The 11,407-nt window shown below is 41.2% G+C and overlaps 2 protein-coding genes across 2 annotated transcripts; one reads left to right on the top strand and one right to left on the bottom strand.

Annotated features, from left to right (window-relative positions):
• Positions 1 to 1,177: 1,177 nt before the first annotated feature.
• On the bottom strand, positions 1,178 to 1,819 carry LOC116801126. Its single transcript, XM_032718882.1, has one exon. It carries the CDS (start codon positions 1,785 to 1,787, stop codon positions 1,251 to 1,253), a length of 537 nt encoding a protein of 178 aa, XP_032574773.1. The 5' UTR covers positions 1,788 to 1,819; the 3' UTR covers positions 1,178 to 1,250.
• A 998-nt stretch (positions 1,820 to 2,817) lies between these two features.
• Positions 2,818 to 4,614, top strand: LOC6611068 (zinc carboxypeptidase). Its single transcript, XM_002035589.2, has 5 exons — positions 2,818 to 3,032; positions 3,091 to 3,606; positions 3,791 to 3,884; positions 3,981 to 4,277; positions 4,339 to 4,614. The coding sequence occupies exons 1-5, from the start codon at positions 2,883 to 2,885 to the stop codon at positions 4,530 to 4,532; spliced, it is 1,251 nt and encodes a 416-aa protein (XP_002035625.1). The 5' UTR covers positions 2,818 to 2,882; the 3' UTR covers positions 4,533 to 4,614.
• The last annotated feature ends 6,793 nt before the right edge of the window (positions 4,615 to 11,407 follow it).

The following is an 11,407-nucleotide window of genomic DNA, read 5'->3' on the forward strand; positions in this document are numbered from 1 at the left end:
CCACCTGGAAATGGAGTCAAATTAACAATAGAGCGGCCTGCTCAAGGTAGAAAACTATAATTGCCATGATAACGATCTGCAGTTCGTATCCATAGATGTTGCATTAATGGCCGGGGAACATGCAGTATGGATTTGGGTGAGAATGGGCTTCTTTAGTTTTAATAAAATAAGTATAAGTTCGGTTGGGTGGCTCTCAGAGTTAGTTAGGCCTCATTTTAACTTAATCACATGGCGGTAAAGTTAATGATTCTATGCATTAGTGCAAATGTTTATTATATTCTCTAAAATATTTAAATGCATGTTTGTCAAATAAAGTGTTAACTCTAAAAATTTACATGTAAATGTTCTAATTTAAAGAATCAGTAAGTAATGTGAGTTATTGTGTACAGCCCACTTGCCGCCAACGAAAACTTTTTCACGAAGAACAAAAAATGAAATTATGAATCAGGTGCCCATCTCTCATCTAAATGTTTTCCTCGACCGGCTTTTCCCACTCCAACAGCACACCAGCTGTCCAAAAAAGTGGCTTAAACCAGCAAATTGAACTTGAGGCCGAACATGCAACTTCCTTCCTTGGCCGTGGGCACTTTCTTGGCTTATCCTGACTGGCTGACCCTCCTTCGTCAGAAAAGCGAGGACGCTTGCCATGTGGCATGCCAGGTTGCCATTTTCCGGGGACATTTTGAGGCTAATTAAATCCACAGAGGACAGAGAAAAAGGCGAATGCTAAACGCTTTCCGGCATTGACATTTTTTCGCGAGCTGAGTGAAAAATATTAAGCATACGACATGTTAACCCTTAGCAATGAGATTTATGTTATGGCCGGCTTATTTCTTCTTACACCCCACCGAACGAAACACAATTAAAAGTGCTGCAGGAAATGTTAACGCCACGATATTTATGGCACTTTAAAGGCTGCTTTAAGCAAGAGTCCTTTGGCCGGTTGAAGTCCCAAGGACTTTGCGCAATTAAAAAGGCAACGCTGGCTTATCGCACGCGCCACGACAAGTGTTGTGTTCGCCGTTGGTTAAAAAGTTAAGAAGTTTTCCGCAATTTCCACCGCCGCGAAGAGGTGTCGAAAGTTTCGGCTCAAGTTTTCGCCGCAGGACTTGTAATCCTGCGCCAACGAGTTGGCTTTAATCCCGCTTGGCTCGCCTTTATTGCCGCTGATAAGAAATAAGTGCTCATACAATTTATTTGGTGCGGCGCTGAGGACAAGGCAATTAGCGAGCTAATCAAATAATCCGGCACTAATTGTTGAAAGGAGTTGTCGAAGTGGAAGGTGCTTTAGTCTTCCATCTTACAGCTCCTGGGTTTTTCTTCGCATCTTGACGATCCCTGTCTTTCGGTTCGCAATCAGTCCCCTTTTTCAGGCTATAAAATAAAATAAAAACGATTTCCACCATTGCCAGCAGCTGGAGTCCACAAATCAGGGTCATTCCTAGGTGTAAGTACCCATAATTCTTGATCATATACATGGGTGGTTTAATCAGAAGATCCCTTATATTTTGCGTAGAGCTCCAAAAACAGCTCACATAGTGCATAATGTACGGCATCACAAAGACCCATTTGAAGTTCCATTGCCTTCGGTTTTCAAATATCTTTGAGGGCAGCTGCAGAATAAGTATCGTGAATAGAGTATACAGGTTGGCCTCTATAAACGCCGACGATATGCTGGATATCTCGAATTTCAGGGCATTTTCACCCATTGTAAAATACAAACGAGGACATAGCTGCATTCCCCAGGCAGCGATCATCAGCGCAAAATATGTTCCAAAAATTGCCATTTTTTCTAAAATATATTCACAGTTTGTGTGATTCTCACTCAAATATGACAGCAATAACCATGCAAACTAATCATTTCATTAACATTTAAGTTATAGTAATGTTAAGAATCAGAAGGTTTAGTATCAAACATTTATTTCTGGTATTAAGTAAACAATTTGTTTATTGTTCGACGTAAAAAGATGAAGTGATTGAAGCATAAAGAATTATAGCACCATAATACAATTTATGTCCGACTTTTGAGCTTTGTAAGTTGCTGTTAGATTCCTTATTTATGGTAAAGGCTGTAAATTCTTCACCCTTCTCAGTTGGGACTGCCAAAAAAAAAAGTTGGCCAGATTGAATGCCACTGAAAGTTTAGCATTTTCCACCGATATTTCACACAGCCATTAACATTTTTGCGAAATATTTTGCTGCCACCCCTGTAGTTCTTCGTTCGGCATTTTCCCGGCTGGAAATCCACTTTGATGCGCCTTTCATGTCCAGGCCACTTAAGTAAACCCCACACCTTTGCCATTTTTCGGGCACACGTTGACGCACCTCATGCGGTGACAACGACCACGTCGTGTTCCTCTAATACCCGAGCAAAATATGACCAAAGCCCAGGACGAAGTCCTTTAAGCACTCGCCACAGGACATAAAAAAAAGTTAAACTGAAACTGGCAGCGAAAACCTCAACCGCAACGGACCTAAACAAAATGTTCGCACTAAGCACCGCAAGTCAAACAGAAGACAGCGAACAGAAAGCGGTCTGAAATCTCCTCGAGCTCCCGGGGAAATTTATGTGCCTCGGGGCGGTAACTTCATTATGCAATGACCTACAATGAAATGGGCTGCCGTTGCACAAAATTTATGTGTAAAGTTGAGAGACAGCCTAAGTACCAAGTGCTCGCCTGCCCAGACAACTCGAACCGAACTGCTTGAACAAGAAGTGTTCGCCCGGCCTAAAATAGTTTTTTCGTATTGCTGATAAAAAAAAAGAAAAAACGAAAACCGTCAATGGACTTAATGGGCAGTCGCGGCGATAAGTTTGGCCTAATCAGTTTGTTAATTCTACGGGCCTCGACAGTTCCACACGGGCTTTCCCATAGAGCGGCATGTTGGTTAAGATTCTCCTAGTCGTAGGACTCTTTGGACTGGCTAGGTCCGTTGAGCAAGTGCGATATGATAACTACAAGGTATACAATGTAAGGATCGATGATCTGGAGCAGTTTAAGCTGCTTAAATCGCAGGACAAGTCCTTGAAGGTAAGTTAAACTCATAGAACCTTATAAGATCCTAATAACTTTTGTGTATCTCCCACAGCTCAGCAGTTGGCGCGAGGCTCGTCACCTGGGTGAATCCTCTGATATAATGCTGCCTCCTGAATATCAGAAGACATTTGAAAGCCTCTTGGCCAAGCACAATTTCACCTATAACCTGAAAATCGACAATGTTCAGACCCACATCGATGCCCAAAAACCCAAACAGCGCATTACATCCATGGAATGGACACAGTTTCACACTCTGGAAGAGATATACGCCTGGTTGGATGTGATCGAGGATCGTTATCCGGATATAGTCACACCCTTTACCATCGGCAACTCTTACGAGGGCAGACCGATTAGAGGTGTTAAAATTTCATACAAAGAGGGAAATCCTGCCGTTTTCATTGAGTCCAATATTCATGCCCGCGAGTGGATTACATCAGCGACGATCACCTATTTCATCGATGAGTTGCTGGTGCCTCGTAACCCGGCAGTCAGGGATATAGCTCAGAATGTGGACTGGTATATCATTCCCGTTCTGAATACAGATGGCTTTGCCTATTCCCATGAAGTGGTTAGTATATACTTATAAATTGTCTAAATATTTACGAAACGATATGAATGGTCATGAAAGTAGCCACAAGCCATTGCGATTAGATTGCAGATCAGATCAAATACATGCCGATATCGTTATAGCGCCGACTATCTTATCGCTTATTACTAACTAGTAGTCAATCTTTATAACCATGACCTTGCAGGAACGTCTTTGGCGAAAGTCCCGTCTGCCTTCAGATCCCACAGGGGAGTGCATTGGAACTGATCTCAATAGGAACTTTGATTACCTGTGGATGTGTAAGTTTATTATAATACACTTATGATAATATTTACTAAGAATATTGTGTTAGTAATCTAAATTTATTATTATAATCTTAATCTTATTAATTTCAGTGACTGGAGCCGAATCGGATCCCTGTTCACAAATTTATGCTGGTCCCTCGGCAGAATCAGATCCCGAGATCAGCCAACTAACCGCCTACATAAACAACTCCATACCTGAAGGCACTATAAAGATCTACATCTCATTGCATTCCTATGGACAGTATGTTCTTTCGCCTTGGGGACACACAGCTCTGGAGTTCCCCGAACACTATCCTCAAATGATGCACGTGGCCAAAGGTTTTTCGGATGCTCTTTATAGAAGATATGGCACAGTGTTTACCTATGGATCCAGTGCTACCACATTGTGTAAGTCTAACATTTTTATCTGTATAAATAATTTTCTTATAAAATTGGGTACTTTTTCCAGATGAAGTTTCTGGTTCGGGCAAGGAATGGGCCTATGCGGTAAAGAACATCAAGATACCCTATACCATAGAGCTGCGCGATAAGGGCGAATTGGGCTTTGTCCTTCCTCCGGAGGATATTATTCCAGTGGCACGCGAGGTGACCGAAGGATTCGTGGGCATGATAGCCGCTGCACGGGAAATCGATATATTGTAGTTTAAATAAAAATAGAGGAAAAAATTATCAAAACTGTTTAACAAACAAATGATATTGACAAATGAACTTTTCCAAAAAGCTGTATTATTTGTTTTAATAATGTAACGTATATCAAAACAATTCATTAAAAAAATAATAATTTAATCAATTTGATTATGTATTTTCCGAAAAATCACCTTTGTTGCGAAATGCTCCCCCATTTGGCGACGCCACTGCGACGAAAGCTTATGCTCCGCCCCAAAAACGAACTGTTTGCCGAAGCTTCCAATCAGCGACGTCGCATCGTTTTTTGAGGGAAAAAGCTGAAAAGTCGGGAAAGTGGGAAAAGTGGGGAAAGCGAGTGCTGCCGAACCGAGTCCGTTGATAAGAAAGAGTCCCGGCTGCATTCAGTGCTTTCTTTTGCCTTTTTTTCCGCTCTGCTCCTCGCAAAGTGTTGGTCTATTTTTATTTTTTCGCTGGGGCAGCGAGTCTCCGCCTCTTTTCAACGCGCGCGCAGCATCCTGTTGGAAAAGGACGAGGCTGCTCCACCGTTGGATGCCCATTCACATCTTTATATATATATACATATATAATTCCGCTCCTACACGTATGTGCGCGTGAAAAACAATCGCAACGAATGGCAAACGACAAGGGAAAATCTTTAGATTGTCGCCAATATGGCGTCAGTCTTCTTGGTACATAGTGTTTATACATAGAACGATATATAGTACATATATACATAAACGATAAAGAGGCGCCTCTCGCATGGTCCTTGGATCTTGTTGTTGTGTACTCTTGCACTTATTTTTTTCAATTTGTCTAATGAAATTGCGTTTTCCACTTGCGTTGCTGGCGTCCAAAAATAAAAAGAAAATGACAGCAAGAAAAGGGAAATAAAATGGTACGAAAAATCTTGGAAAATTCGAGAAAATATTACGTTGACACTTTTTGCGCGCTGGCTCCTTGACTCTGCGTCCTGTGTGTGTCCCGTATCCTCATCCTCATTCTCGTCCTGTAGTGCCCCATGTCCTGTGTCCTGCGTCTGCCTTTTCACTCACTTTTCTCTCTGCATATAAATTGAAATTTACTAACCTCGCCATCGCCTCTTCTGCTGTTGTCAGTTGCACCTTTATGACAATTTTCCTGCCACTGCCACCAGCCACTTCTTTTTCCCAGAGTTTTCTTCAATTTTTTTTCCTCTTGGTGTGTGTTGCGCATATTGCGGTGATGAATTTTTCTCTTTGAGTTATATGGCAAGAATGCTGCAGAGTTGAGGGAAATGACAGACTTAGCTGAAGCTACAGTACCGGTAGCAATAAAAACTTACTTAGCCAAATTGCAGTAAGCCAGGAGTTAGGAACTTGAAGTGAACACTTCTAATTTGTATAATTGAATTGGCCGAATAAGATTTACAGTCATGGTAGAATTACTAGATTTTTCCCCTTCAAAGTGCAGTCTTTTGCTATGTTTACTATTTTGACAAGTCTCTATGGCTTGAAATAAGTTGATATTTTTCCAATTACCCTCTAATAAACCCAATTGCATTTATAAGCAATTAAATGCAACCCAGAAACACCCAGTGACTCATTGAAACCACCAACTCCCCGCTGAATAACAATTATTTAGCCAAACACCAAATCTAATTTGATAATTCAATTATGCATTTCAATTCCCTCGACAGCCAATCAAGAAATCAAATCAAAGTGGATTGATTTTGGTCACAACCAAAAAAAAAGAAGAAAAAAGAAAAATATCTTTAATTGCTGCCAAGACAATAAACTTCAACGGCAATTGACGCTTGACACTTTGAGCGCTTGAGAACCAGCTGGTAAGCTGCAGCTTTCGGAAACGAAAGGAAACATATTGTATATATGGTCTTCGGACTGGATCTCTGGATCTTTGGATCGTTGGGAGCAGGGAAAGTATGACGGTGCTTGGATATTCCCAACGCGCGTCATGAAGCTGCGGCGTCTGCGCCTTTTTTGGACGTTCGGCAATGTGATGATGGTATGGAATCGCTTTGGTATCGCATTGGATTCGCCGGTTCGGTTCCGAGATGATCGCCCAGTGCTGGCGCTCGAATGGAGATGCTCGGTACGGTACAACTACGACTACAACCAGGAGTTATGACAGTCCGCGGAGCTGCGATCCTTAAATGGCTGGGTAAAAACTGCCGTTTATGGACCGACGACACTGAGACGACGACGCGGGCGTGTTGACAATGATGTTGGATGATTGGTGTTTTGTGCCCGTTTCGCAGGAAAGCCAAGGGTTCCCGTTTTCCCGAGAATCAAACGCTGGAGACAACAAGGCTCTCCACCACGCAATGCAACGCAACGCAACGCTTCGCATCGCATTGCGTCCCAAGTCTTGGGTTTCCAGCCTCCAGTCGCCGCTGCCTTATATGCAACGTCTAGACAGGCTGGAAAAAATCACAGCACAGCACTGCAGAGCAAAGTCATCATCAGAATCAGAATCGGAATCATTCAGGCAATGCCAAGTTTGGCGCAGAGGCCTTCCTTCAATGATTGCCCCCATGAATGAATGGAGGATCCAAGACTGAAGACCAAGACCCAAGACTCTGGAGTCGCCGTTTCGAGCAATTAGTATGCGCAGATTGCGATCACTCGGAAGTAATGCTAATTTCAGTTGTCTACCCGGTTACCCAAATGGGTACAAGGGTACGGAGATGGAGTTGAAGTTGGAGTTGAAGTTGGAGGAATGGATATCCACGTTCCCAGTGGGGCAGAGGTGCGCTCTTTCTACTCTACCATATAAGCAGTATGGTTAATTTTTTAATAGTTTAAGTAGCTTAAACATATACTCTATACAATCCAGCAATCTTTATAGAATTCCAATCTGTAGTTAAATATAGCCATAGAAACCTCTTTTAATCATCAGTTGTATCGTAGAGAGTGTATTTTAAGTTCGTTATACCTATGATGTAATCTCTCATCGATTTCTAGTTCGGCTTCCTTCTCGAATCCTTTGGCTGCGACCAGATGCTGAGCTAGTTTTTCTAAGGCTCCCGATACTCACTCAAATGGTCTGATGCATTGGCCCAGGAGATGTCATTACCATTAGACGGAGCAGGTGAATGAATGCAGCTGACAGATGAAGACAGTTGTGGGCTGGGAGGCAAAAACTGCGAGGATCCCTAGATGGTGGGGAGAAGGAAAAGTCCATTATGCAGGCAGCTTGTTCGTGCCATTAAGAGCGTTAACAGGAGGACATTAGTATCCTGTAGGCAACACCTGACGCAGCGGCGACTTCAACAAGACGAGGTCAACTCCAGACCAAGACATGCAAATGCCACTTGGCGGTGGTGGTGGGGGCGGTAAAAGTGGGGAGCAGGAACAGAGGGAAAACTGAAACCACTTGGGTCGCCTTGGAAAAGGAAGAAAACAACTTTTTGCGCTAAGCAGATGAAGGACATTTGCATATACGCCTTAGAGATGGGAGGGCAGAAAGAACTTACGCAGGCAGCGAAATCAAAAGCTTTTTAAAGGATATTCTCTATAATTTTACGCTTAAAAGGCGCAGTCCGAATATCCTGGAACCAGGATGTTTGCTCAGCAGGCCGGGGAAATGGTTAAAAAGTGGAAAGAATAAATAGAAGGTACACCCCATTGCGAAAGCAGCCGCTGTTTTACCCACGTGCCAAGCGGCTTAAGATGAGAAAGACTTCGTCCTGGAACATTTGCATGCGACTTTTAAATCAATTATTGTTAAATATTTATTTCTTGGCAGTCCATTTGGGCGGCAGGCGCGCAGGAATTGTCTGTTTCGCTGGGCATATTATGCAAACATAAATTACATGATTGATTTCATTCGAAGGGCAACACAATGGGAACACAGCTCACACACTTTTTGGCCTGGCAAAACAATCGGGAAAAATGTAAACAGTATGCAAATTCACTGCGGGTTTTGGCTTGATTAAAAAGCTTAGAAATTAGCATATCATTTGTGCAGCTATTTGTTGGCATTTAGAAAAATATTGATTTCCCGCCAAGGGGATGTTCCACAATTTTTATTAAGGAAGTAGCTATATTGAGATACCAAAGAAATATATTTTAAGTTTGAGAAAGAATAACAAGTTAATGAAATTAGTTGTGTGTTGTTAGCAGTTGTGTTTTATAAGATTAAAAATATATTATTTCTGTATCTACATAGATTGACTTAATTTTGTTGCTACTTTAATAGAAAGTTGAGGGAATGCACCACTCATATGAGACCTTTAAGTCCTATGCCAACTTTTACCCAACTATATATTTAGCAACTTTGGCTTTTTTTGATTTTCTTTATTTTTGTATTTTATTTTTTATGCTTGTGGCGAGGCAGCATCGTGTGTTTTGCTCACTGGCGCGTTGACATCGCCATCAAAATGCTTTGACGTGGTTTTTGATTGACAGGAAACTCATAAATAATTCATGTCATTAAATCATGTTACATTTTTTCTTCTCTCTGGGACGAGCTCCTCAGCTTTCGGTCCTCTTATTCTGCGGCAGCACAAGTTGCAGCATCTTCAGGATGCTGGCCATTGAAACGAGTTTCGCCAAGTGGCGAGGTGGACATTTGGGCAGCTCTTCTCCGATACTCAGTTGCTCCACCTCCATTATACAGCGACCCATCGCCAATCTGCAGTTCTTCAGCAATTAAATGTCAAAAACTGTTTCTCTTCTCGCCATCTTCTTGTGATGTAACTCAATTCAGCTCTTGGATTTTTCCTCTTTTCCACGTATTTTTTTTTAATATTTTCCTTGAAGAACTTGAAGAAAATAAGTTTTCAATGAATATAATTATGCAAAGCAGCCGGCAAGTCGCACTCCACTTGGCTGGACCCTAAGAGGCTCTGGAAAAAAAGGACATTAAAATTATATAAAAGCAGCTTGGCGAAATTTAAATATTTCACCGACTTCTACCCCAATTTCCACGCTGTCATAATATTTTATGATTGCTTGTTTTAATTCCTTGTTCCATCATTTCACAATTTTTTGATGTTTTATTTTCGTTTCTTGTCTCATCTTATTTTTGCTTTTTTCCGCCTTGTCAATTGTCCAACAGCGCAAAGTTTTTAATTTTTATCAAAAGATTTCTTGCGCTGCTGCTGTTTTTAATGAAATTTTCTCGCTGTCCAGTAAAGGATTGGGCGCCAGCGAAATTTGCATAATTTTTTGTCAGTCATTTTTAATTTGTGATTTGCGGCAGTCGAGTGAGTGTCCTTAAAAGTTGCCTTAAGATTCTTTTTTCACTTCGGGCATCCTTTGTAATTAAAGACATCTATGAGTTTTTGGGTGTGCACAAGATCTGAAAAAAGTTTATACTAATTTAAAGCTTTCTAAATAATTGTTTTGAATTTTATCGAAACATATTTTTAGATACATTGGTAAATTTGCTGCTCATTAGTTCTCAACACTGTTTTCTAGTTAACTTTAAGATGCCAAAAAATAATACAATCTTGATTGGTCATTTTCATTACCACTAAGTGCTTTGCTAAAATGATATTAGATTTATTTGGAAAACCGAATGAACTTCAGCCCTCTTTGTTACACTACCAGTTCGTAGGATCTTCTGCTGGCTGGTTTTCATCTGGCAAATCATTTTAATTGCTTTGCCGCACTTGGGCATCCTTCTCCTACCAAAGAGCCCCCGGAATCAAGGGCTTAGCCTTTGTTGTTGGCGGTGGCGATGGCGATTGTGTGCGGCGATAATAATTACACGTCACGCTGCCACGCAATCAAAACATTATTTGTGCAAAATCACGGAACTGAACTGAAGCGGAAGTGATGAAGGACTTATTGGCTGCACGCGTCCTCCGTCGTTGTCCTTCGCCAGCGAAAAAAAAAATGTTTAAAAAATATTTGGCTGGCTGACGGGCTGACGGGCTGTGCGGGTCTATTGGCGCACCCCATTTGCATTGCACCCAAGTCTCCGGATCGGGAGGACTACGTTCCGTGTTAAATTCAACACAACGCGTGCGGTCACGTGGCTAAAGGATACGCCCACTTTCATGATAGTCACAATCGACAGTCGAGATTTAAACAAAACGTTGCCCACCGCATCAAACGTCATTCTCGTTGTTCCCATTGAAAATCATCAACGCTGCCAAAAAAGATTGGGAAATCAGGAAAGAGCTGCGGAAAATCGCTGGAAATTATGTAAATTGTTTTCCCCGGCGAGGTCGCAGATCGGAAGGAGTGCGAAAATTTGCCTAAATGCTGGCAGGACACCCCAACAGGTTCAAACTGTTGCAGACAGCGGCAGAAATGCCAAGCAATGTGAGAAATGCCAGAAACATATGTCGCCATTATCGGCAGTTAACCAAAATGACAATCCTTTCATAGGGACTGATAATTTGGGAATGACTTTGGGGAGTAAAAGTCTAAGGATGGTTTGGGAAAATATTAAAAATATTTAAGATACTGTTTTATTTATTCCTTTTAATATTTTATGGACGAAATTACAAAATTACACATCTAATATAATAATAATAATAACAATAATAACTTACAGAATAAATGCGTTGACTTTTTTGATAAAGTTGAAAATAATATTTTTATATTTTCTTTCCACCAATAGATTAAGTTGACTTTGACTTAAAATGATATATGTATAAGATATTGATTTGAACAATCCAAATTTGCAATTTTTTTTAGTTTTTTTGTATAAAATTCTCATCTTGTTACTTAGCGAAACCGTTATGGGTACTTCTACCAAACACCATTAATATAAGACTGAAAATGCCACCCTGCTTTGGCTCAATCCATAGATCAATGGGAAGATATCATTTCGCATTTGTTGTATATTACTTCCTGTTCGGCATGGACAGATAAATTTCATATTTTTCCCACCAGTCCGAAGTGTCCTAGATGTCCTAACTGTCCACCCCTTGAGAA

This window comes from Drosophila sechellia, chromosome 3L (genome assembly GCF_004382195.2).
Source record: "Drosophila sechellia strain sech25 chromosome 3L, ASM438219v1, whole genome shotgun sequence".
In the NCBI taxonomy this organism is placed as follows: Eukaryota; Metazoa; Arthropoda; class Insecta; order Diptera; family Drosophilidae; genus Drosophila; species Drosophila sechellia.

Excerpts from the sequence above, each read along its gene's own strand:
- LOC116801126 (XM_032718882.1), bottom strand. The coding sequence starts at position 1,787 with ATGGCAATTTTTGGAACATATTTTGCGCTGATGATCGCTGCCTGGGGA.
- LOC6611068 (XM_002035589.2), top strand. The coding sequence starts at position 2,883 with ATGTTGGTTAAGATTCTCCTAGTCGTAGGACTCTTTGGACTGGCTAGG. Across the intron at positions 3,885-3,980 it reads CTTTGATTACCTGTGGATGT|TGACTGGAGCCGAATCGGAT; the intron begins GTAAGTTTATTA and ends TATTAATTTCAG. Across the intron at positions 4,278-4,338 it reads ATCCAGTGCTACCACATTGT|ATGAAGTTTCTGGTTCGGGC; the intron begins GTAAGTCTAACA and ends TACTTTTTCCAG.